The 27,126-nt window shown below is 42.0% G+C and overlaps 2 protein-coding genes and 1 long non-coding RNA gene across 9 annotated transcripts in view; 2 read left to right on the top strand and 1 right to left on the bottom strand.

Moving 5' to 3' along the window:
* ldb2a (LIM domain binding 2a) overlaps positions 1-2,650 on the top strand; it is a 90,736-nt gene extending 88,086 nt beyond the window's left edge. For all 5 annotated transcript variants that reach the window (XM_017474996.3, XM_017474997.3, XM_017474995.3 and 2 more), the window contains exon 9: positions 639-2,650. In XM_017474996.3, coding sequence (XP_017330485.1) covers positions 639-869 — 231 coding nt within the window. In that variant the 3' untranslated portion in view covers positions 870-2,650. The remainder of the gene's footprint in view (positions 1-638) is intronic.
* Positions 2,651-4,521: 1,871 nt separating this feature from the next.
* On the top strand, positions 4,522-25,039 carry tapt1a (transmembrane anterior posterior transformation 1a). 3 transcript variants are annotated; one of them, XM_017474761.3, is made up of 14 exons: positions 4,522-4,818; positions 5,844-5,992; positions 9,437-9,555; positions 11,517-11,676; positions 13,469-13,604; positions 13,728-13,825; positions 16,382-16,451; positions 18,773-18,853; positions 20,203-20,312; positions 20,464-20,523; positions 20,619-20,687; positions 21,664-21,740; positions 21,853-22,016; positions 22,203-25,039. In XM_017474761.3, the coding sequence occupies exons 1-14, from the start codon at positions 4,632-4,634 to the stop codon at positions 22,457-22,459; spliced, it is 1,737 nt and encodes a 578-aa protein (XP_017330250.1). In that variant the 5' UTR covers positions 4,522-4,631; the 3' UTR covers positions 22,460-25,039. The 3 variants fall into 3 exon arrangements, with proteins under 3 accessions (XP_017330250.1, XP_017330249.1, XP_053538100.1); XM_017474760.3 differs by having other exon boundaries at positions 11,514-11,676; XM_053682125.1 differs by lacking the exons at positions 4,522-4,818; positions 5,844-5,992 and adding an exon at positions 9,080-9,211 and having other exon boundaries at positions 11,514-11,676.
* On the bottom strand, positions 7,448-11,332 carry LOC128633457 (uncharacterized). Its single transcript, XR_008396840.1, has 2 exons — positions 10,666-11,332; positions 7,448-9,550 (listed from the first exon to the last, which is right to left on the bottom strand). It is a non-coding gene; the product is annotated as an uncharacterized LOC128633457 (long non-coding RNA).
* Positions 25,040-27,126: the final 2,087 nt, after the last annotated feature.

The following is a 27,126-nucleotide window of genomic DNA, read 5'->3' as shown; positions in this document are numbered from 1 at the left end:
GGGCATTGTGAGAAAATATTATTAGCCTAAAAGTGAATTAGTGAGTCAGAATGATATCATCAGTGTCCACCTTTAAATGGACACACGTAGTTAAAGATTATAATTTTATTTAAAGGGGCAGAGCTAACGAGGAGATCATTTCCTGTATCTTCATTCTTATGAAATTGGACAAGATCCAACGTGTTCGTGTATTCCTGCTAACAAGGCTAAGAAGGATTGGAATACGTTTCAGCCACACCATCATGGGTCGAAATATCGCAACCTTTGTCTGGTTTAGAAAATAAAACGGCAGTGAGTCGTTTGGGAGTCGAGTCTTATCGGTGAGCTGAACCAAATGATCTGACTCACTGAGAAACGTTGTTATTATTAATGATTCAGTTACTTTAGAGCCTAATGAATGAATGTGACTATTATGAATGAATGTGTCTAAGGAGAATGTTTCTTGTTATTTTGTTTCATGTTGATTATTTTTTGGTAGGAATGCACGTATGATGTACAGTGTGAAAGAAAACACAGTTCGTAGCCTTAAATCCAAAGTATCTGAATCATTCTACTCAATACTACGCTTATTATTACTTCATTTAAATCAATCAAATGATTCGTGACTAACCCCGCCCCTCTCGTGGTATGATTGGCAGGACGTGATGGTAGTCGGAGAGCCCACTCTGATGGGCGGCGAGTTCGGCGACGAGGACGAGCGGCTGATCACGCGGCTGGAGAACACGCAGTACGACGCCACCAACGGCCTCGACGACGACGACGACTTCACCAGCTCGCCAGCGCTCAACAACAGCAGCCCCTGGGCTAAAGCGCCGCCTCCGGGCCAGGACAGCAAAACCGAGAGCACGGCCTCTCAGGCCTCACAGTAACCAGACACAGTTCTATCTTTCTGTCGCACTCCCTCTGTCTTTCTCTCTCTGACTTTACTTTCAACCCAGATGCTCTAATTCCCATCTCATGGCGTCCGTGGTGTCCGTTTTTCACCACGGACTTCAATGTGTCCAGCGATACACAGCACTGAGAAGCTGAACGGGCCTGACGAGGGAAATTTTCCACAAAGAAAAAAAAAAAGATGAAGAAGAAGATTGACACGTGAGATGTTCAGCTGATAAACTATAGGTGGTCAACGAGGTAGCAATACATGTCCATGGCGACTCCTGTCTGGACGACAATTAATCAGTGAAGAGATAACTGCAGCTGGATGGTCCATCACTGGAGAGCCCCTGAGATCTGATGCGCATTTTCATTTGCATATACTTCACGTTTCTTTTTTCAATTTTGAGCGTTTTTTTTTCCCAACACAACAAACTGGCTAAGTCCTAAATCCCATCCTTTTACATGCTAGTATGCGGCTTAGGACATATCCACTGCTTCTGATGAAGACAGACATTGCTGAGGGAAGGACAAGTTTCTCTAGCTGTATAATTTACCCCAAAGCTATTTTGTTTTCTGGGTCTAAATGTGTTATTTTTAAGGATTTGTGAATATGCCGTGATCTCCTTGTACAATCTTTGATTGAAGGCACATACTACAAACATATTCCCTCTGTATCCCTTTAATAAACCTCTTACCAGACTGGACTGTAACTTGTTGCTGCATGATATTTTGAAATCTGTAAACTGTTTTTGTTCATTCCTCGGTCTGAGGCCATGTTGTGTTCAGTTTATCGGTTTAGAACCATCTACAGGGTCGTTCCTCTGTACATATGGATGCAGTCCGCTCTGGTGCAGCCCATCGAAGACCACTGATCCTCATCCATGATGGCAGCTCTTTTAATTGACCTTCAGTTGACACTGTTTTTTCTCACTAATGTGCACCTGAACGAGAAAAGTAAGAATTGCTCATCGGAGATTAGCTAACACACGAACAGGTCGTGGATATACGTATGCTCACGGGGTATTTTAATAGTAACGCCTCTACACCTGCTCATTCATGCAGTTATCCAATAGGCAGACCGGTTCGAGCCGACAGGAAGGTTACGGTAGCTGAAATAACCACTCTTTATAACCGTGTTGAGCAGAAAAGCATCCCAAAACATCGCCTGGTCTTTTTCCAGTCTTTAACTGTTAGACTGTTTAGACTCAGGTTCCTGGAGATGACAGGAGTGGAACCACATGTGGTCTTTTGTTGTTGTAGCCCATCCGTCTCGAGGTTCGACATGTCGTGCTGTCTGACGTGCTCTTCTGCTCACCACGGTTGTAAAGAGTGGTTATTTCAGCTACCGTAACCTTCCTGTCAGCTCAAACCAGTCTGGGCATTTCAAATTCCTCATGAACAAGACATTTAAACCTGCAGAACTGGACAGGAATAATTGCGTTACTGTTAAATGTTATTGAAATGAATATACAGTGACATGACCTTCAACGTTGATGATGATGATGATGATGATGATGATTGGCCCAACCAAAACATTCATTTTTGGTCTGTTCATTTGTGTTTTAATAGTTTTTACGACCGCTTATGTTTTTTTTCCCCAAAGATCCCAATGTATTTCCAGTTCCAACACAATGGAGTTCTTCTACTCTGATCTTATATTATTAGAACTCTGCACTGTTTGTATAATATTTAGCAGAGGTGTTTTCGTGTCATATCCAAAGTCTTGTATGTATGCTTTGCGATTTTGTGTGCCAATAAAATGTGCTTAGGCCTACAGGACGCTCTTATCTTCCTTTTTATTTATTTTTTTTCGGTCCATGTGTATTAGTAATCCGAGCCTTAGTAAAGTACTGTGTAAAAATAATAGGAGTAAAGGACACATTGTTGCTGTCTCGAAGCTCAGGGCTCCCCGGTTTGATCCTCAGGTTACTGTCTGTGTGGGATTTATCTGGGTTCTCTGGTATCCTCCGGCCTTCAAGAATACATGTAGAGTGTATCGGGTCCTCTGTTCCATCCAGAGTGTTTTCCTGCCAAATGACCAGTGTTCCCATGATAAGCTCTAGATCCACCAACTTTCTAAGCTTTCATAGACAATTTCTGGCAAGTTCTTTTTTTTCCAGTGCTGGGAATGTCAAATTTGTGCAGGGAATACTAAACATACACCTTGCCAATGTTGTGATCAAACATAAAATCTGGGTCCAGGTTGCAAACCGAATTTAGGTTTTCTTGTCAAGTGTTCCTTTGGCAACATGGGCCTGCTTTAAAAAGAAAAGAAAAAAAAAGCAATAGAAACCATCACAAAAAAATCTAATGGTTTCCACTACAATTAACATTACAAACCATCAGTTAATCATTAAAACCGTTACCATTTATTGGTCTTTTATTGTATTCACTAGACATAACATGCCACCAACAGAAGGCAACACATTACCAGTTGAGACCCACAGGGACCATTACAGTTTCCATTAAAACCAATACAATTCCTATTATAATCATTAAAACCGTTACAAATTTTATGTTGGTTTCTGATGTGCGTTTTCAGCAGGGTTGTATAATCAGAACCAACATTAACATTCAAATAAGACGCAGGGCCAAAGTGCGTTTGCTTCCTGGGTAGGACTCATGCAGTTTTAAATGTTTATTGAATGTACTTTTGCTAACTTTGCTGAGAATGTGCTTCACCAAGAAGTGAGTGTGTGTGTGCGTGTGTGTGTGTGTGTGTGTGTGTATATATATATATATATATATATATATATATATATATATATATATATATATATATATATATATATATATATATATACTGTAGGATTCATTTTCTTTGCATGTAGTATCATTTTTTATATCATCCTGTCACCTTCACGGTTAAAACAGTGTCTTATTAAATAATTTTAATCTCATGAAGCCTTATTAATATACGGGTGAGTTTAATTTTGTATGTTAAAGCTACAAAAAAAAAAAAAAATTAGTGTTGTCCTCTTGGCTGCGACATGTGATCCTCTTGCGCCATCTGGTGCTCAGTTCCGTTATATCGTTATTTATTTATTTATTTGTATATCAGTTAAATACATTTTAATATTTTATCTCATATTAACAGGGACTATTTAAATTTACTTATGTCTACTTTATTGGATATAACTGATTTACCCATGGTATAAAAAGCTGAGATTGGAATTGAGCAACAAATCAAAAATGTTTTTAAAAAAAATGTTTTATCAAAATTCTTACTTAAAGTGTTTCTTAAATGCTAGGATTTTATATATATATATATATTTTTATTATACATTATTTATTTATTTATTTTCATTTTGCATGTGTAGCTAGCAGATTTGCATGGGTATATACTAAACAGGCTATGACTATACAATCATAACAGTATTAAACAGAAATATTGGGTCAGACAATCTCACACACACACAAACCATCAAACTTAAAATTAAGTTGCTTTATATTTTTGCCATTTAATTATTTAAAATGCTGCTCGGGTTCAAATTAGTTAAACGCTTTTTGGGTTGTTTGCCTCCTTATAGAGACTTGATGACGTAGCAGTGTAGTACCCACCCGTGTTCCGACATATCCCGCTTCCTGCGCTATGATTGGTCAGCATCACTGTGCCCGCTGCGCTCTGATTGGACAAAGCTTCGCCCTCTCGCAAGGGCTCTATCTCTCACCAACGTAAACAGAAAACGAGCCGGAAGTGCTCGGAATGCAGGTAGGGTAAAAAAAAATATTTAAAAAAAAGCGTAAAATAAAAAATGGCGGACTCGCTATGTGGAGGTTTGTCAGAGGAAATATATCCAAAGAAGGACAGCTCGGAGCGGGTGACACGCTCTTGGAGAAAGGTGGTAAGGACTGGTAAAAGCAACCCTGAGACAGAAATGGCGGAAACTCTGGGGTGTTATGATGGACAGTGTGGGAAAGAGGAGCGGCGCGAGCACTCAGGTGAGCTTCAGCATCTGACAGCTCGTGCACCTTTCGAGACAGCTTTTTAATTCTCATAAACATTATCTATGAGCGTAAACACCTTAGAGTAATTTACAGCCTGTATGCCACCTCAGTGACACAGGTAAAATTAAATAAAAGTATCTGAGTCAAAACAACCACAGCAGTGTTTATGACATTAGAGGTGCGATAGTCATTTTTTAAAATGCCTCACTTGCATGAATAACGTGGAGAAATATGTAGACACTTATCACAAAATAACAGTTTAAGCCATGACCTCAGCACATTTATATTAATTGACTGAGAAAACCTGTTTTAAAAACTGCAAACCGGTCCGGAATGCTTGTTTTTGTTTGGATGGGCCTCTTGTCAGTCACTTCCTAGACCCCGCCCCCAACTTTCCATCACTCTATCCCATTTCATTGTTTCACTGTTAGCTGCTAAAAACAAACAAAAAACACGTTTCCGACTCCCGTTTTCCTGCAACGTTCAACGTCATTAACGCGAGATCCGACGTGGACGTAGCAGAGATGTCGGTGCAAACGTTATTCAAAGTCCCAGAATGCACCGCAGATATACCACCGAGTCAGGACAGAGCCTCGGCTCGGATAGTTAGCGATCTTCCGGATGACAAGTGCGACGGCGGTTATTACGCTGGTGTAATCAGGATGAAAGTTGAAGCTTTGGAAGCTGATCTGTTTGAGCAGGACAGGCTAAAGGATTAAAGCGCCGCTGCATCAGCGTGAAAATTAGACATTTAAACTCATCTCAAGTTTAAAGTCAACCCAGGATTTCATTCCGAAATAAATCTTGGAAGCTGTTGAAAATCTCACATTGCTTTTAAAGATTAATATGGAGGGCGTTAAGGGTGGAGTATGTTTATGATTAACTCTGATATGACTTTTTTTTTTAGTTTGTTGGTCGTTTTCACTTTGTTTAATGCTTCAGCTTCACCCTGACCTCCTTGAGTCTCCAAAAAAAAAAAAAAACACGTCCTGAGTGTCGTAACTTTGTATCCCTCTCAGACGAAGACGAGGCAGACGAGCCGTCTATTCTGAGATTCATGTGTGCCGAGTTAACCAGAGGTTACTTCCTGGAGCACAACGAGGCCAAGTACACGGAGCGAAGAGAGAGAGTCTACACGTGCATGAGGATCCCGAAAGAGCTGGAGAAGGTGGGCCTCACGCACACACTGTCCCATTTTCTCTCTCACACACAAAGCCACACATTGTCCTTTTTTTGTTGTTTTTTTCTTTTCCCTCACACACATCTTGAAGTCAGGCCGCACTCTTTCACTCACTGTAACGAAGAACTTGACTACACTTTAGTTTCAGGATAGATCTGTCCTCGACCGATTCTCTCACTCGGACAGGGTTCGGGACAGAAGTGTGATGATGTGTAAGAAGTTTTATAATTATGTGTCCTAGTGTAAAATTGCACAAGCCTCTCGTGCTGGATGGACGTGTAATCTTTCCAGCACAGGATTACACAACTCGGTAAGTAACTACGGTTATAAACACACACAATCTACAGGTGAAGACCTCGGCACGTAGGAATAATAAAAATGAAACAAAAATAAAATGCTTGCGATGTCACACGATGGCATTCCTGTTGTAGGTGGAGTGAAGTTTAATAGGAGACAAGTTCAACAAAGTGGCTTAGTGGTTAGCACGTTCGCCTCACACCTCCAGTGTCGGGGGTTCGATTCTCACCGTGGCCCTGTGTGTGTGGAGTTTGCATGTTCTCCCCGTGCTGCGGGGGTTTCCTCTGGGTACTCCGGTTTCCTCCCCCAGTCCAAAGACATGCATGGTAGGCTGATTGGCGTGTCTAAAGTGTCCGTAGTGTATGAATGGGTGTGTGAGTGTGTATGTGATTGTGCCCTGCGATGGATTGGTACCCTGTCCAGGGTGTACCCCGCCTTGTGCCCGATGCTCCATGGGATAGGCTCCACGTTTCCCCATGACCCTGAAAAGGATAAAGCGCTATAGAAGATGGATGGATGGATGGATTTTCTCACTGAGTATTTTCCTGAAGCATTCAGTGTCCTATTGATGAGAAATCCAAAAGTTGAAGTAGTTGAGAAAGGAAAGGTTGGACTCAAAGTCCCAGAATGCAGTGCAGCTCTATGATGCAGTTATATATATATATACACACACACACACACACACACATATATAAATATATATGAGTTAAGGCTGGGCAATATGACAAAAATATCATATCACGATACTTGAGGACATTTCTAAGATCCACAATGCGTATCATGATATATAATTTAGCTGACAAACTGTCCGCAAAACAGTAGTAAAATAAACAAAAAACATTCATCCGAGTTTGACTATACTTTTCTTTAATGAATACAAAGACAAGGAAGTTTAAAAAAAGTAAAAACAGCAGCATCCATTCTGTGCCATTTAATTTGTCTTTATTAAAAACTTTTTCTTTTAAATACATCAGCATAACAACGATATCTCAGAAGAGTGTATCGCGTAATCATTTATCACGATATCGATATATCGCCCAGCCATAAACTTACCTAATCATTTCGAGCGGTGGAATTTTTCTGTGGCTAAAAATCGTGAATGTAAATGTAGGTGTTCCAATAATTCTGAAAATATTTTTATAATGGATTTTTATTTTATTTACTTGGAACGATTAAAAGTATTTGAATTAAAAGTAAGATGAAGTATTTCTAATATTTCAGAGTTAGATTTAACCACAAAGATCTTTAATAGGGGTGCCAATAGTTTTGGGGCTGACTCAGTAAACTCAAACTAAATCTAGAGAGCTAAAAGTGAACAGAAAAACACACACACTACGTTACCCGATGACATTTCTGTGTGTGTGTGTGTTTACTGCAACGTGTAATCAAGAGCACAGTGCACAGAAGATAAGATAAAGCATCTGAACGTCTAATATATTCATTCGTTTTCCATTCAAGTTTGGCAAATTACGCAGATGAAATAACTTTATATCAAAGTGCTGTTGAATTCTCAAATCTGATTGGTCCGAAGGTGTTGATTAATCTTGATTAACAGCAGCTTTAATGTACTTTCACCAGTAATTCATATCAAAGGTTTCTATTAATGTGTACGGTAATGTTTCTATAGTAACGGCTCCTCCACGGAAATGCGTACGGACGCTCCATATAATCCAAACTCAACATTAAACGGATGAAGAACCCACGTGTAAATCGTGGACACGTTTGATACGTTTACCGTACGGAGACGTTTATTTAACATTCATGGAAGGTGTCTCCAGTTTTCCAAGTCCTCCGCCAATGGATTAGGACACGTCAGGATGTGACGTTATAAGTAAATGATCTTCATAACTTGCTGTACAGAGCATTATCATCTCTATCGCAGGACACGCGAAAGAGTTTTGGAGTCTGTAGGGGAAACGTTATAGGACGAAGGATATAACGACTGTTTCATTGAAATGTAGGTTTGTGTAAACATAAGTGTCGTGTGTTTCTACAGTCCATATCAGACTCTTATTCTAAGGGGTCAGGTAATTAAAAACAACACTATTCATCACAACTGTTTTAAAAAAAAAAAGGCAACAAAAAAAAAAACACTTTCGAATCCATCGTGATGCGAAAGTAATGAGCATTTACTACCACTAGATGGAGCAGTAGAGCCACAAACTCACTAATAACCAGCTCGAACCTCAGTATTAATATAATCCTTAGATTTTCATAATCATTTCTGAGCTGTATTTAAAACTGTGTACGAGTCTAAGGAGCTTGTTTTGGTTTTATTGCCCCGCCCCCAACCCCCCCGACTCCACCACCACCACGATACAATCACATACGCACAAATTGAAAGTGCCTGTGTTATTCCCCAGGTGAATGGAGGGAGTGTGTATGCTGTGCTGAGAGGTGAGGTTTGTGGTGCAGATGTTATAAATAAATGTATTAGCTAGTGAAAGCTCCAGTGTGCTCGGAAACCTAACGCTAGTCTTATTCACCGGCTTGTCGTCGGCCATCTTGAAAACGTTTTCTCATCCAGTGTTCGCGGCCCTGGTAGCCTCTAACGTCTCTGCTACGTAAGCAACCGAAGAGCGCGCGAAGTGTCCAACATTCACACTTGTTTTTTTTTTTCGGTGCATCATCCGGGTACTTGCAGTGCACTACTATTTGTTGGAATTTTCATTGTGAACCCACTACTCGCACTATTTATACTACAAAATGGCGTAGAATAGTGCATAAGTATTAGAGATCAACCAATATAGATTTTTTTTTTATATAACGGATTCCGATTATTTGCATGTTTACGTGCCCGATAACCGATAGTTATTTATTTATGTATTGTTTTACTTCTGTTTGAGACGCAATTCTCAAAACGGTCACAAGATGGCGCCGGTTATCGATGGATCCCATACTAAAAAGCCGGTAACCGATTATGGAAAAATGCTTAAATATTGAGGGAAAATATCGGTCGATCTCTAATAAGTATGTGATTTGATTGTCACAATTTCCTGTAAGTGATTATTGGCGCATACGTACTCGGCGTTCCGCTTACCGAAAGCTGATTAGATGGATATTTACAAATAATTCTGTCCACTTGACTGTGTTGTAACTATCAAAGTGAGATTTCTGTTCTTCTCTGTCACGCAGCTCATGATGTTCGGCTGCTTCCTGTGCCTCGACGCGTTCCTCTACGTGTTCACCTTACTGCCCCTCCGAACCCTGCTCGCCTTCCTGAGACTGCTGACCATCCCCTGCTGTGGGCTTGGGTATAGACACACACACACACACACACACACACACACACAGAGAGACAGACAGACCGAGAGGCTTCACTTCTTCCTCAAAAACACTCATTACGGCTGTAATATTTCCACTCGCATGCGCCGCACTCTTTAACAAACGGCGGTCTTTAAATAATTTATAAGAAGTCATAATAAATAATCGACTTTCAAAGCATGCTTTCATATATCTCCAAAATGAATGATTTGATTTTTCAATTTGTAAACTTGTGCTTGTGAGCTCTAATATGTCGTCTTTTTGTTTCCTCGCCATATTCTTTCTCAGGGCACACGTGTGCCCGTACTGCAGAAGGAGCAGGTAGGCTTGCCATGTTAAACCATAAATCCATCCGTCCATCCATCCGTCCATCCATTAACCATCCAAAACCCATCAAACTCGTAATGACAAAGTCAGAATGTTCTGCAAGCCCTGCCTCGACACTGTGTTGACGCCGCGCTGTAAACAAGAGCGCTCTCAGAACTGAAACCTCACGCTTCCTCATCTTCGCCGCACCTGCAGGAAACGTGCACTTCGGAGACGGAGGTGTGGTCGGTTGTTTTTTCCTGAAGCAGTGTGCAGCTCTTACAAGCACTACTTCCGCTTCAAGTCTTATTTTTCGCCTTTGTGTGTATCTCCGTGTCGAGCTGCACGCTGCATGCACCTTGCACACCCCAGGCGCACATCACCGACAGCAGTATGTAAACACACGTGATTTTCAGAAGCGCATCTCTAACCTGAATCCTGTCTTTAAGGGCAACGTAATGATATTCAGGGTGTTTTTATGTCAGATAGTAGTAAATCCAATGGTGAGCGCTTTATTTAGTATAATATATATGGTGTGCAGATTTATGGTTGAGATCATAAGTTTACATACACCGTACAGAATCAGCAAAACGTTGATGAATTGGAATAATAATAATAATAAGACGGATTATAAAAATCGCATTTAGTTGTTTATTTAGTGCTGACATGAATAAACTATTTCACATAACAGATGTTTACATATAATCCACAAGACACAATAATAACCGAGTTTACACAAACGAACCGGTTCAAAAGTTTACACACGCTCGATTCTTAATCCCGTGTGTCGTTACCTGGGTGTGTTTACGTTTTGTGAGAGTTGTTCACGAGTCCCTTGTTCGTCCTGAGCGGTTAAACTGCCCACTGTTCTTCAGAAAAATCCTCCAGGTCCGGCACATTCTTCACTTTTCCAGCATCTTCTACATATCTGACTCCTTTCCTTTAAACAGCGACTATATGATGTCGAGATCCGTCTTTTCACGCCGAGGACGACTGAGGGACTCGTCTCATGCACGACTATTACACAAGGTGCGAACGTTCACCGATGCTCGAGAAGATAACACGATACATTAAGCACCAGGGGGGTGTAAACTTTTGAACAGGATGACCATAAATGTAAATTATTATTTTGTCTATTGGGGGAAAAATGGAAATAGCTTCTGAAGAACAGTACGAAATGGGGGTAAAAATTTATCTTTAAACAAAATAATAACAGTTCCCGCCGATCATCCTGTGCAAAAGTTTACACCCCCTTCCCCTTTTCTTTACGCATCGTGTTGCCTTCTTGAGCATCAGCGGATGTTCGCACCGTTTGCGACCGCCCCCTCAGCCGTGTAATCTCCACTCCCAGAATAGCGGTGAAGCAAAACTCCCGCTCTGATGAATGATCTCTGAGCAGAGCGAAGCTACGGATACGCATCTCCTTCTAGCTCTTTTGTTTTCGCTTCCGTATCTCAGTCTGTCTGTTCACTCCAGAGGCATCGGAAATGTCGTCTGCGTGAGGAATGCGTTCTGCGCTACGTTCCATGTGTCATTTATATTTATATACACGTGTGTGCGTAACAGTGTGATGAATGCTGTGAATAAATGTTGTGTCTACACAGTGTATATAACGTGTGTGTGTGTGTGTGTGCGCGCTCAGCAGCTCCCGGTTCCTGCAGCCAGCCCAGGTGTGTGACCTGCTGAAGGGGCTGATCATGGTGCTGTGCTGTTCCATGATGCATTACGTGGATTACGCCATGATGTACCATCTAATCCGAGGACAGTCCGTCATCAAACTCTACATCATCTACAACATGCTGGAGGTAGGCACTGGTTAAAATGTCCAAATGCACCTGCACGTGATGAACAGTCAGCTTCAGAATTATTGGCACCCTTAGTAAAGTTGGGTTAAAAAAAACAACTCTGTAGTTAATTGACTTAATACAACCTTTTAAAAGGAATTTGAACCGGTTCTCTGGCATGTTTAGGATTTCTTAAGCGATCAGTGACTACATGTTTCACTAGGGTTTAAAAATGAGGAAGATTTCAAACATACACAAATGAAATGAGACAAAGGTGTGTTGCGTATGTCTTTTTTTTTTTTTTTCTCCCTAAAGCAGACAACAAAACGTCGGCAATAATCGAGATGTTTAATAATTGAGAGCGGGCAGAGCTGTAAGGAATCTACCTGCAAGAGGACACAGTGTTTGTGGGGTTTTTTAAAAAAAAAAATTTTGTCTCCGTGGAGATTTACACAAGATGGAAACAATTTTGAGGTCACCAAGTGTCCAAATCTACCTACAAGCCTAAGAGATAAACGTGGAGATCACCAAACCAAACACGGACTGAAATTGGTTTCGGTGGTTAAATGACATTTTAAAAATAAAGTTTAGCTTTCTCAGCAACAGAAGTGGGTTTAGTGTGAAAACAATGGTGTATGGTGTTGGATCTGTCTATCTATCTATCTTTTCTTGGGCTGTTTTTCCCTCCATCATGAAGTACCAGGGCACTTTTAAATATAAATCAGGCTGCCTCTGCCAGGAAGTTACAACTGGGTTGTAGTTCTTCTGGGCGGTAGATCTTCCATCAAGGCACACGTCCAGATCCACACCAAAACGGTTCAGTGACTCTGGAATCGAGCTTTCTGATACGGCGAGCTGAAGAGGATCTGAGATTCCCGAGGAGTCGTCCTTGCTCCGTATTCGCCAATCTCATCAAGTATTATAGGATTAGACTTCTAGGAGAAGACCGCACTTTAATAAGGGCGCCATTATTTCCGGAGCTGTCAGTAAGCGTGTCTGTAGATCGCCTAAGAGCATAAACTGCATTAAAGCGGGTTCAGGGTAGAAGAACACGGCGCCAGCTTCTGCCATCAGATCACAGTCATAACCGACGTTAACGGAAGAAGACGGGCGCGTTTAATGTTTGTTCACGTTGACAGCGTGCGTAACTAAGCGACAACGTTCTCTTCCGTTACGTGTTCCGTGTCCGTACATCCCAGTACTCGCGTACTCTTTTGCTACACGCTCAAAAGTCACAAAAAGACTGCATTCTTTTAGTGCGTAGTGAAAGTAGGCGAATTGCGTCGCAGGAACTGGCGTTTTTCTACACTCGTATTTGTCTCCACTACTCAAGACGATAAAACGCGATAAAAACACTTCCACCTCTCGACAGTTCCGGCCCCCTATTCAATCGCGCATTTCTCCCGGCCAGTCGGAGCAGAGGTGGGTGGGACTTTGAGACAATTCAGCGATTTTCCTCTAACTCCCGCACTCCACCCCATTCGGACGCTCTGATGGTGTCGGAAGTCTGTTCATATGGCAGTATAAGTGGGCCTTAACTCGAACTTCTCTAGCTTTTAGGACGAATATGTCTGCGCTAAGGTTCTCCATAAGCTGTAAGTGTTGTTCCAGAACAATGTCTACAATGTCGCATTTAGAAGATATACGCGTTCAAAATGTACACTTTCTCTCTACCACCAAAACGGATCAGGAACTTCGATGACGTCATTCTGCACTTCAGCTTCGCATCGATTTTCTGTCCAATCAAATGCTCTCTAGAATCTGAAGTGTCCCGACCTCCCCCAGCATTTATAAAAATGTTTTATTCCCTCAGGTGGCAGACCGTCTCTTCTCCTCCTTCGGCCAGGACATTCTGGACGCTCTGTACTGGACCGCCACCGAGCCGAAGTCCAGGAAGAGATCTCACATCGGACTCATTCCGCATTTCATCATGGCCGTCTTCTACGTCTGTATCCTTCTCGTGTGTAACAGTGTTTGTTGTGAATATAGAAAGGGCTCAGCTGTGTGTAAGGGTTTTATCCAGAACCGTGTGTGCTGTGTTATTAGTTTTCCTGAGCATGAATGTGTCCCAGTCCTGCACGCCATCCTCATCATGGTCCAGGCCTCCACGTTAAACGTGGCCTTCAACTCGCACAACAAGTCTCTGCTCACCATCATGATGTCCAACAACGTGAGTACCCACACACACACACACACACACACACTTTATTTGGACAGTCCACAATGGAGACTTTAAAGTCAACAAAACATCTACAGACCTATTAATAGCCTGTCATGTGACTCATCAACCGGCCGATTATCTGATTCTCTACAACATTTCAATAGTTTCAATAGTTACAATGTTTCATTCATTAATGAATGGCATGTTGTGCAGTTTAACTGTTTATAGTTCAATTTAATGCCTATCTCTCTCTCTCTCTCTCTCTCTCTCTCTCTCTCCATCTATCTCTCATTCAAGTCAAAGTCAACGTTGCTTTATTGAATTTGACTTTCTCTCTCTCTCTCCCTCTCTCTCCCTCTCTCTATCTGTCTCTCACTCAAGATAAAGTCCAAAGTAGGGATGCACCGATACCGATACCAGTACTCGGGTGTCGACCCGATACTGTGCTCATGTACTCGTGCTTGTAAAACTACCCCGATACAACCGCACCGATACCGCTTTATGACAGCGTGACATAGCCTAACCTCTCGTCAGTTGAGCAGCTAGTCGCAAGAGGAGCAATGTCAGCGATTTGGAGATATTTTAAGATATGTGATGGTGATAAAAGGAGAGCAGAATGCAAACTCTGCTCTGCTAAACTGTCTAGAGGAGGGGTAAAAAAAATAGCTCATTTAACACAAGCAATTTGATTAAACATCTAAGGAACAAACATAACGCCGAGTGCAAAGAGTTTGCTAATGCTAGCAGCGGGGAACAGCAGCAACCAACCTTGCACCAGAGACAAGCCACGGGCAGTAACAATAACAGAAGCTCTTACCCAGTTCGTTGCTCTTGATGACCAACCGTTGTCATTTGTAGATTATCCAGGATTTCGTCGTCTTCTTGGTGTACTTGAGCCGAAGTATGAGATTCCCAGCCGTCACCACATTACAGATGCCGTATTACCAAAGCTGCATGACTTTTTTTTTTTTTTTTTTTTGACATTTCGGCCTTCAGCTTCACCAGTGATATTTGGACTAGCAGTGTCAGCCCAATGTCTGTTAGAAGTTGAACAGCACAGTGGATTGATGAGGATTTTACTCCCCAGAGAGTCGTTTTACAAGCACCGCAGTTTAGGGGTTCGCACACTGGCCAAGCCATAGCAGGTGCGTTTGATGACATGCTTCAGACGTGGGGCATTCCGAAAAGTGTGAAGCACTCATATCGGTACTTGGTATCGGCAAGTACCCAAATGTAAGTACTTGTACTTGGTCTGAAAAAAAGTGGTATCGGTGCATCCCTAGTCCAAATGTTGCTTTATTGACTTTGACTTTCTCTCTCTCTCCCTCTCTCTCTCCCTCTCTCTCTCTCCCTCTCTCTCTCTCTCTCTCTCTCTCTCTCTCTCCCTCTCTCTCTCTCTCCCTCTGTCTATCTCTCATGCAAGTCAAAGTCAAAAGGTTGCTTTATTGACTTTGACTTTCTCTCTTTCTTGCTCACTTGATTGGCTCTCTCTCTCGCTCTCTTTTCTCTCTCTCTCTCTCTCTCTCTCTCTCTCTCTCTCTTTTTTTCTCTCTCTCTCTCAAGTCAAAGTCCAAAGGTTGCTCTATTGACTTTGACTCTCTCTCTTTCTTGCTCACTTGATTGCATCTCTCTCTCAATCCCTCTCTCTATTCAAAGTCGAAAGGTTGCTTTATTGACTTAGACTCTCTCTCGCTCACTCACTTGATTGGATCTCTCTCTCTCTGTCTCTCTCAAGTCAAAGTCAAAAGGATGCTTTATTGACTTTGACTCTCTCTCTCACCCTCACTCCATTGTATCCCCCCCCCCCCTCCCCCAATGTCTCGCTATCTCACGCTCAAAAAACACAGCTTGTCATTTTACAGAGAAACCAGAAAGCATAAACTCTTTCGTCCTGAAGCCTTCCCTGTGCTGATAAACTTCACAAAGCACCGTGACCGTTACAGACCGTTTACAACCGAGACTCCTTCCGTAAACGCTAAATAATCGTCTCCTAACAAAAACGTCACCACGTCAACAGTCGTTTACTTTTTACAACGTTAAACAACAACACGTTTATTATTAGTCTTGGATTACGTGGAGCGTCCGCCACCCAGGTCCCTGCGAACGAGCTGTTACTATAGAAACAACGACATATTAGGACGAGTGCATCGATATTAACCTCTCAGTTTACGTTCGAGCTGGAGCTACCTGTGCTGTCAGACCTTCTGACCAATCAGATTCGAGAATTCAGCCGCACTATGTTATAACACCTTAACGTATTGATTATGTATTAGAATTCGGGCGTTTCATATAAACCCTTGATCTGCCTTGCAGCTGGAACAAGTGTCAGGGCTGCTGTTTATAGAAAATGAACCAACCAATCAGGGTTGAGAATGATTGATCGACAGACTTGTCCTTCGTGCTATTTCAATGAGGCCTGTAGATGGACTATCCGAATAAAGTGGCACCAATATAAGAACTTTTATTAGTTGGCTTGTATTTTTAAATGCACATGTACAATGTGTTCCAGTGATGCGGTGTGTGTTTATTTTCTCTCTTTTTATTCTATTCTCTCATTTCTCACAGTTTGTGGAGATCAAAGGAAGCGTCTTTAAAAAGTTTGAGAAAAATAACCTCTTTCAGATGTCTAACAGCGGTAAGTCAGTTAAATCCACCATTCTTTATGCGACATCCATCCCTCCATCCATTTATCCATTTTCTGTACCGCATATAGAGTCGAGGGGAGCCTGGAGCTCATCGCAAGGCTCTCGGGGCACAATGTAGGGGACACCCTGGACGGGGTACCAATCCATCGCAGGGCACAATCGTACACACTCGCACACTACAGACAATTTAGAAACGCCAATCAACCTACGACACACGTCTTTGGACTGGCGGAGGAAACCAGAGCTCCCAGAAGCAACCCCTGTGTCAACGTGTTTAATATCAGACACTTTAAAGCAGCGATACTGCGCTTTTGAAATGCTAATCGGAGCTTGCAGGCGTCGACTGGTGCTGACAGGCTGTGTACGGGTCTGAATGGCTCTCTCGTCCAGCTCCCGGCGGCCCGTTTGAAGCTTTTCAGCACCGTGTCTGAATCACAGATGTGCTGTAATCAGCTCCTATTCTCTGCCTCCCGCCTCAATTTCCCTCTTCGCCCCGTGTCCCCGAGGACAGTACTTTTCTCTATTTTCCCGGCTGTCCTGTACCAAACCCTGGAGTGCCTCATTCAGAACGGTTCTGATAAACATGCACACTAAACCTCCATTATTCTCATTTGTTGTTTGTCTATGTGAACCCTGTTATTGAACAGTTTCACTGTTCAAATACTGTTTGAATTTACATAATATTTTATATCTAAACGGGGGGGGGGGAAACATTTATACGGGCAGGGGCCAATATTCTACACGGGTCTATGGGTCTCCTTCACTTTTTTTTTTTTTTGCTGTTGATATTGTTTCTTGTCTTCTGGGAAACATGTCAAAACCGTATGTAGCTTCTGAAGGGTGGTACTAAATGGAGAAAAAAAAAAAGAAAAGATATTTAAACAAAACAATCACCATTTACATTTACGATCATCCTGTTTAAAAGTTTACACCCCGCCCCCACGCCCCCCCTCCCCCCTGGCTCTTAATGTATCGTGTCGCCTTCTTGAGCATCGGTGAACGTTTGCACCTTGTGTAATAGTCGTGTACGAGTCCCTCAGTCGCCCTCAGTGTGAAAAGATGGATCTCGACATCATATAGCTTAATCGGGACGACGCTAAATTAAAAAACCCAAAGCAATTTTATGATCCTTATTTATTTTTAAAATAAGTATAAATTTTTATTAATATTTTTATTGATTTATTTTTTAAACTATTGCAGATTCTGCAAGGGATATGTAAACTTATTACCTCAAAAGTATATCGCATTTTCGTTTGGGTTTAAAAAAAAAGAAAATGTAAAAAATTGAAAAAAGAGGCACGGTAGAAAACGTTTTGTAAAGAAACTCGTCTTTTATCTCCCTGAACTAACAAGTTTGTTTGAAACGCGAGCAGTTGGAATTAATGCGTTATATACACACGACCGGTCAAAAGTGTAGACACACTCATTCTTTATTTTTATTATTTCCCCACATTTTAGAATAATACTAAAGTCATCAAAACTCTGGAGTAACACAAATGGAACTACGGGAATTATGCAGTGATAAAAAAAATCCAAAATAAATCCAAATAATTTAGTGTTCTAGCATCTTCAAAGTAGACACGCTTTTCACCTAGAAATTTCCAGAAATGTATTCTTGGCGTTTTCTCACCCGATTTCTTGAGGAATTTCCCCCGAGATGCTTTTTAAACAGTATTAAAGGAGTTCACACCGACGCCGGACACTTATCGCCTGCTTTTCGGAATATTTCCCTCCGAGTCGTCCGGTCAAATAGATATATTGTTTTGTAAATAAAGCGTTCGTTTTCTAACGAAAGAAACGGATACGTCGGCGCGATTATATTTTTGTCTACGACACCGATTTCACACGTTTAATCACACGCCTTCAGATCAAAAGCTTTTTAACATCATGAGAAACAGTTCAGTCGGGCGTCCACAAACTTTTGGCCGGTAGTGTGTGCAGTGACCCGTGTCCGTTCAGTTGTGTCAATTCTGAGTGATCACGATGAATCTGACACGGAGTGCTCTCGGGTATGTGGCGTACAGTTCTTCCGTGCGGTTGTTCTACACTGTATGTAGTGAGCGCACACGGTGAATACGAAGACGTTCGAGAGCTTAAAATGGGGCGAAATATCAGAATCACCAAAGCATTACTGTGGTTAAATCAATAGAAATCGACGGTACACAGATTGTTTGTAATATCACATACATGTTCATGGAAATGATTTGCATCACAGTTGTTTTTCGATTCGAATGGAATTTCTGAAAGACTTTTGCCAGCCGTAGTGTGAGAGGATGCTGATGACGGCTTGTTGCTGCTCTCTGACCTGCAGACATTAAGGAACGCTTCACTAACTGCATCCTGCTGCTGATTGTGTGTCTGAGGAACATGGAGCAGTTCTCCTGGAACTCAGGTCTGGACTCTACCACCCTCACACCATAGTCTTTCAGACCTAAATCTAGCCCCGGATGTAAATGTAGACGTGCAGAACGCTGTCCGCGTTCGCTTAGTGTTTCAATTCTTTAAACCAGGCCGCAACTTACAAGACGCGCTTTGTATCTGGATAACCTGTGTGTCTGTCTGTGTGTGTGTGTGTGTGCGCAGTGTGTGTTAGAGGAGATACTGAAGTAACTGTAGGAATGCTCAAACCTGATTGGTCAGATTGGTGTGGAATAAGTGGAATAACACTCCACACCAAGCTGTTACAAAAATATATACTCGTCTTACACTTCATGCCACATCTCTCTCTCTCTCTCTCTCTCTCTCTCTCTCTCACACACACACACACACACACACGGCATGCATTACTGTGTTTTCATATAACTGTATGACCTGTAATCAAACCACGGTTTTATGTTAAAGCACCCGTTCTAAGCTTCTTTATAACGGCTGATTCACATCGCTGACATTTCCTCTTAATGTAATGTCTTAGCAACTTTGAGGTGGAGAAAAAAGAGAGCATGGTGAATGAATGCTGCGACATAATCGATAACGGGAAGTAACTTTTTTGTTTGTTTGTTTTGTTTGCGTATGTTCCACAATAGGCGTCGACCGATGGTGGAATTTTCCGATATCGATAACTAAGTTGGGCCGATAAGTTTTTACCATCGATACTGAATGAAGACCTAATCAAATATTGCTGAACTTTTATTACAGAAGTAAACAGCACAGACTGTAGCATGAAAATGTACTGCTTTTAAATGAAATAAATATTAATATATATGAACTATTAATAAATACTAAGGTAAATAAAAGATATGCATCCAAACCGAGCCCAAAAGTAACACTCCGAATGACAAATAAAATGGAAATAGAGACGCTTCCAATAACACAACAAAATTAGTCAGTGAAAGTTCTTATTTCGCCTCTAGAGGCCGCTCTTGTACCGATGACCTGTACCGATCGATCGGTCGAGCTCTATTCCGCAATATTAAATGTATCTATAAACGAATAAAAAAAATATATGGTGGCATTCTTTAATTAATAAAGAAATGTAGTAGTTGTCAAATTTTTTACTATATATATTATATATAAAAACAGGGCGTGAACACCATCACAACGCCGTGTCACTGATTATTTACCTATAACCACTGTTTTATCCTTACAGAGTAAACAGTTTGTGCGTACTTATTTATTTTATTTTATTTTTGCTTTTCCTGAAAAACTATTTCATTCAGAAATAATCAGTGCAACATTTGTAAATAATTCTATACATCGATGGCGTTTATTTATTTATTTATTTATTTATTTATTTTGTTTCAGATCACCTGTGGGTGCTGCTTCCAGACGTCTTCATGGTGGTGGCCTCCGAGGTGGCCGTGGACGTCGTAAAGCACGCGTTCATCACCAAATTCAACGACATCACTGCAGACGTACGGAAAGTTTAACTGGGTAGACGTGTAGAATGTGCAACTCCATACACCATACGGGGCATCTACAGCCTCTAGCACTACAGATTCAATCAGTTTATTTTTTATCTTCCCTGGTGTGTGTGTGTGTGTGTGTGTGTGTGTGTGTGTGTAGGTGTACAGTGAATACAGAGCCAGCTTGGCCTTTGAGCTCGTCAGCAGCCGGCAGCAGTATGTGAGTGTTTGGTCGCACTGATGCCAGAGCATTTTGGTGTTAATTGTACTGGTAAATGCCGTCGTTTCTCACGCTTTGTGGTTTGGTCTGGACAGGCGTACACAGACTACAGTGACTCGGTGGCCAGGAGAATGGGCTTCATCCCTCTACCCCTAGCTGTTCTGGTGAGACGCTGCATTTCACATTTAGAGTCAAAGAGAGCAAAACCAGCTCAACCAGCTCCCTAGTTCCAGTAATCAGGGCGCTGATCAGGGAGTCGGCCATTTTAAGGGCTGTCTCAATCACAAAATCCTACCAATGCACGGAAAGTTCACTCCCTAAAAAAAAAAAATATCCCACGATGCACCACAAAAACCATTGAGCGTCTGGAAATGACATCGTATTTTCTGAAACCTCTCAGCTCGAGATAAATAAATGAACAGTGGATGAACTCTCAGCCGACTTCGTGTACAAATCCAAGCAGTTTTTATCGTTGTTGTGGCTCTCAAATCGTTACATCCGTTAGCGATTTTTAACTTTATTTGACGTTTGTTTGTAGATCCCATACGATCCTTCTTGAAGTGCCATGACAGAAACGTGTGTGATTAAGCTAACACATTTATATGACATGTAATGTCAGAAAGATATCGCTCCTGCCTGTCGTCGATGGATGTCCGTGGTGACGTTACCAGTACCCGAACCCGTGCTCTCGATATACTGGTTCACGACCCAGGGAGCTCGGGAGCTGAGTGAAACACACCCTATGTGTGGGGAGAAACGGCGTTACTCTCTCCCCTGTGAATCAAAGTGAAACTAGAGACACTATTGTGTGTGTGTGTGTGTGTGTGTGTGTGTGTGTGTGTGTGTGTGTTAGCTGCTGTACGAGGAAGAGGACAGAATGCACATGTAATTGTAAATACAATTAGACTGACATATATAAATATTTCATCATAGTATACAGACCAAGATGGTTAAGTTTTATGGCTAGAGAACTTCATTGACCCATTAGCTTGAGCTAACTGGAGCTAACTAATCTAGCAATCGTGCAGTCGTGTTGTTTTTTTTTCGCAGACCAGGATCAAACTATGATTCGTTGCGCAGTCTAGGCTCGTGTCCAAACGTGTGATTTCTACAGTATCGTTATCTCTCGGTCTCTCTCAGGTGATCCGAGTGGTGATGAGCTCGGTGAAGATCCAGGGAGCGCTCGCGTCTGTCAGTCTGCTGCTCTTCTACCTAGGGTAACTTGCTGCTCGCTACACGTGAAAGAGAAAGCTGGTTTAAAGCGCGCGGTAGTGTCCGTTTGACAGTGTTTTGTCTGGGTGGTTTTTTTGCGGTTTTTTTTTTTTGCAGAATGATCACACTCAAAGTGTTGAACAGTATAGTTCTGCTGGGAAAATCCTGCCACTATGTCAAAGAGGCCAAGATGGAGGGGAAGCTGTTTGATAAACCTCAAACTCCAGCGCCGAAAACGACTCCAAGAACACCCAGCCATGCCAAATCCCCCTCTCCGACAGGTAACGCTCGGCTGAGTTACGTTACATGCCACGGTTACAGTCCATTTCCACACCATAACGCATGCTGAACATATCCGAATTTTGCTTCTGAAGCTGATGTCGTGTATATTTTCTGTCTCTCTCTCTCCCTCTCTCCCTCACTCTCTCTCTCTCTCTCTCGCTCTCGCTTTTTATACCTATTCCCAGATAAGCCAAAATCCCAGAATCCCTCCCCCTCCATCACCTCCATCACCAAGCAGCCTTCCCCGCGCTCATCAGAGCTCCTCCCCCCAGCTCCAAACCCTGTCACCATGGAAACCAGCGAGCCTGCTCCAGAGAGTCCTTCTAAAGCAGAGGAGGACAGCAGCGAGACTCCTCACGGCACCGAGCTCGAACACAGAACACAGAAGAAAGACCTGCTGGAGATCGATCGCTTCACGCTGTGTGGCAACCGCATACTTTAACCGCCGCAGCTTCAGCTCAGAGACGAGACCGAAACGCCGCGCCCGGCGTGTCCCCGGGAGGGGGTGGAGGGCCGGACAAGACACACAGGAGATACACGGCGAGACGAACATTCCAGTGACGTGGAATCTGCTGTCCAGCGTCCTCTCCTCGTTTTAGACTTGAATAGAGAGCGCAGTGGATCTGCGCTTTCCTGAACATTCTGCCACAATGCGAGAAATTTCAGACAAACGTCAGACATTTCAGAAGGACAGGAAGTTTTTAAATGTGATTAGGTATAATGATCTCAGAGATCTAAATCGAATAAACAGGCAACCCAGCGTTGATTATATAGGGGTCCAAGACGAAAACCGTGTTTCATATTTAAAAGTAAAACGGTACAGTATACTTTTATTGCTTTACAGATGATAGAAACCCATAAAATAACACCAGATTTGCATAATATTTTAAGATGTTTCCTGTAACGGCGAGCCCTGAAGCTTTGATTCCACTTACACCACAGCAGTTTGCCAACACTGTCGTTTTTATCCGTTTACAGCTACATTATGTTGTGGAGCAGCTGCGAAATGAGTTCCTATTATCACTTACGTTAAAGCAGCTATAAATTATACTTACAGTACCGAACCCCCCCCCCCCCCCCCCCCCCCCCCTGTCTTTCTTGAAGACAAATAAAAAATAATAATCTGAAGTGGCGGAAAATTTAAAGGTACAGCTTTACTGCTGACTCTTCTAACAAAGCTCTGACACTAGAGACTCCTTCCAAAAACCGTTAAATAAACATCTCCTTAGAGAAAACGTCGCCGTGATAATAATTCGAGGTTTTCCTCCGCTAGATCGTCGAAAGGCTTAGATTACATGGAGCAGCTACCGTACAGGTCCCTGGGAATTAGCCGTCACTATGGAAACTATATATATATATTATATATATATATATATATATATATATTTACCATGAAAAGAATTAAAATCACTTATTTTAACTGACTAGAAAAACATTTTGGCCTTGAACCCGTAAATACGCTGTGTTGCTTGTTTATTAAATATATCGATGTAGTAATTAATAAAGCATCATCTCAAGAGAACGCATTAGGCCGGGTTTAGCACAGGCCATTAGATGTTCTAGATAGTGATAGTGCCTGATTTAATTCATGTGATTCCGGCTTGTTGCTGGTCACATGGCTGGTACCTCGGAGTTTTTCCCGAGGTTGAAGTCCGAGTAGAAAAGGCTTGAAGCTCATACTGAGCGTACTTTACTCATCATCGTTTAACACGTTCATTTCTACTCTTATATTCATCTTTTGATGAAATTCCGATTTTATTCCGACAATTATCGTAGCGTATCGTTTACCTTTAATTCGCCAACGATTTTGGTTCTAGAAAATCCGCCAGGATCAAACGAATGTTTGCGCTAACATCTCCATTAACATCTCCGCTAACATCTCCATTAGCATCTCTGCTAACATCTCCACTAACATCGTCATTAGCATCTCCGTTAGCATCTCTGCTAACATCTCCACTAACATCGTCATTAGCATCTCCGTTAGCATCTCCGTTAGCATCTCCACTAGCATCTCCGCTAACATCTCCGCTAACATTTCCATTAACATCTCCGCTAACATCATCATTAGCATCTCCGCTAACATCTCCATTAACATCTCCACTAACATCTCCATTAGCATCTCCACTAACATCTCCGTTAGCATCTCCGCTAACATCTCTGTTATCATCTCCGCTAACATCGTCATTAGCATCTCTGCTAACATCTCCGTTAACATCGTCATTAGCATCTCCGCTAACATCTCCTATCCCTGATTGTTTAAAAAAAACTCTCCTCCTCTTATTGAACGCCATTGCAACTGCACTAGCAATGTTACAACGAATCACTAAACGCACCACAAATATTACATCATCATCATCATATTTAACGTGTTTCAGGGTGGAGTTTTCCTTTAAAGCCCCCAGATATTTGATCTGGTCTCCGAATCTCCCACGAGCGCAGCGAAACCAGCCGAGAAGAACGTGGCACTGATTTACCACCGTGTCTCAGGCACTTTTACTGTTTGCTTTAACATGTGCAGGTCATTCGCTCTCCTGTTTACATCGCTCACTCGGGGAACATGTCGAACATTTCTAACGCCTCGTTCGTAGTGAGGTTTGATTTCAGTTCACTTCAGCTAATCATTCCGTTTGGCAATAAAATGTGACTCTAATGAAGAATTAACATAGTCCTCAGATCTAGTCCTAGTAATTTATTCTGAGCGTTTTGCACGTGTAACACGATTCATTTCAGGGAGGAAACGTTCTTTTTTTTGTCTGTTTGTTTGTTTGTTGTTTGTTTTTTTTGGTCATTTCAGCACACTACGCAAGTCTGGCTCATGCAATACATTCCTAAGAGTATTAAAGCTGATTTGATTTTATTAGCGTCGTCATGAGCCGAGGGTTGTGTTCGGTTGCGCTCGTTCAGTGTTTTCCTACTAAGATAATGTTTCTTTTTAACACACCGTTACACCAGCAGTGCAGGGACGCGTGTCTGATTCCGTGTGTGTTTTTGGAATGGTTAATAAAGTTGCTTTCTAATGTCATTAGATTGAGTGTTTTCTCAATTATTACTGTTTACGTGTGAGAAGATTTCAACTTCCTGCGCTACGATGATGGTTTATACAGTCGAGGTCATACGTTTACATACGCCGTGCAGATTCTGAAAGATTTTAAATGAATTAATAAATAAATTAGACGGATCATAAAAATGGTATTTTGTTGTTTTATTTAGTCCTGCCCTGTATCAGATATTTCACATAACAGATTTACACACATATAGTCAACCAGACACGATAATAACCGAGTTTATACAAATGAACCAGTTTAAAAGTTTACACACGCTCGATTCTTAATCCCGTGTGTCGTTACCTGGGTGTGTTTATGTTTTGTGAGAGTTCTTCACGAGTCCCGTGTTCATCCTGAGCGGTTAAACTGCCCACTGTTCTTCAGAAAAATCCTCCAGGTCCTGCACATTCTTCACTTTTCCAGCATCTTCTACATATCTGACTCCTTTCCTTTAAACGGCGACTATATGATGTCGAGATCCGTCTTTTCACACCGAGGACGACTGAGGGACTCGTCTCATACACGACTATTACACAAGGTGCGAACGTTCACCGATGCTCGAGAACATAACACGATACATTAAGCGCCAGAGGGGGGTGCAAACTTTTTGAACAGGATGATCGGTGTAAATTGTGATCATTTTCTTTGGCTTCTGTGTGCTATTTGGGAATAAAAAAATTAATTTGTTGTTTGGTTAGCCAATTACTATCTGAAAAGTTTGTTTAAAACACATCTTTTTTGTTTTGTTTTGTTTGTGTGTTTGTTTGTTTTTGCTAGCCCATTTTACTACAAATGCCACCATTTTGAAATGACATCGCGGAGAGATTACGAGTTAGGACGTTGATTAAGTTCATTTTTCCGCACGCGGAAGTCATGATCAGACTCTGGCTTTGGAGATTAAACCAAACAGGTGTTTTGTTTTTTCTTTTCTTTTTTACATTTGAAACTTGCTAGCTTCAGCTCACTGCTACCAAAATCACTGACTGCACCTTTAATGCCCAGAACATGTGAGTAGTGTGTTGCTGAATGCCCGTGACCTTCAGACTGGTTATATGTTTAATCCAGCTCCAGCCATCCCTGCGCTTTGCTGGGGTTTAAAGGCTTAATCGCCTTAAAGAGAACCTCCACTGCCTCTCTGTTTCACCTCCCTCTGTGTCCCTCCCTGCCCCTTCTTCTCTCTCTTTGTCCACGATGCCATTTCACACAGTGGTCATGTTTTAGAGCTTTTACAACAGAGCGAGTCCTTGACCTTTTCAGACTCTTTCACTGCACACGTCCATGAAGATGTGTGCTGTCGATGTACAACAAACCATTCAACCTGAAGCTGGAGAAAAAAGCTGCAAAAAGAAATCTGTTCCTATTTCAAAACTGAATTACCGAACATGCATTCGATGATCCATGCACTAGATCCGATCCATCGGCGTGTCCGACCTTTTCTATAAAGGAGGTAACATGGTGAATATCACATCCATTCATTTTCCATACCTCTTATCCTACACAGGATTGCGGAGGAGCCTGGAGCCTATCCCAGGGAACTCGGGGCACAAGGCAGGGGACACCCTGGATCACAGGGCACAGTCACGCACACAGTTTGGAAGCAAGGCAAGTCTTTGGCCTGGCGGAGTAAACCGGAATACCCAGAGGAAACCCCCGAAGCACAGGGAGAGCATGCAAGCTCTGTGCACGCAGGGCAGAGGCAGGATTCGAACCCCCCAATCCCAGAGGTGCGAGGCGAACGTACTAACCACTAAGCCAGCGTACCCCTCATCAATATTACAACCCCAATTCCAAAAAAGTTGGGACGCTGTGTGAAATCTATATAAAAACAGAATGCAACGATTTGCAAATCTCATAAACCCGTATGTTATTCACGATAGAACATAGAAAACATATCAAATGTTTAAACTGAGTAAATGTACCATTTAAAAAAAAAATAAAAATTTGAAAAACGTCTCAAAAAAGTTGGGGTTTCAGGGGGGACCAAAGGCTGGAAAAGTAAGCGTTGAAAAGTAAATGTCAAAATAAAAATGACTATTTTTTTTTCCTAAAATGGTACATTTAATCA

The sequence above is a fragment of the Ictalurus punctatus genome, chromosome 8 (genome assembly GCF_001660625.3).
Source record: "Ictalurus punctatus breed USDA103 chromosome 8, Coco_2.0, whole genome shotgun sequence".
NCBI classification, from domain to species: Eukaryota; Metazoa; Chordata; class Actinopteri; order Siluriformes; family Ictaluridae; genus Ictalurus; species Ictalurus punctatus.
Note: the sequence above shows the minus strand (reverse complement) of the source record. Positions and strands in the feature narration are given on the sequence as shown.

What these genes read in the sequence shown, in the direction of transcription:
- tapt1a (XM_017474760.3), top strand. Translation starts at nt 4,632, where the DNA reads ATGGCGGACTCGCTATGTGGAGGTTTGTCAGAGGAAATATATCCAAAG. An exon ending in CTGCTGCTCTTCTACCTAGG is followed by an intron (nt 21,741 to 21,852) that starts GTAACTTGCTGC and finishes TTTTTTTTGCAG; the next exon opens with AATGATCACACTCAAAGTGT. An exon ending in CAAATCCCCCTCTCCGACAG is followed by an intron (nt 22,017 to 22,202) that starts GTAACGCTCGGC and finishes ACCTATTCCCAG; the next exon opens with ATAAGCCAAAATCCCAGAAT.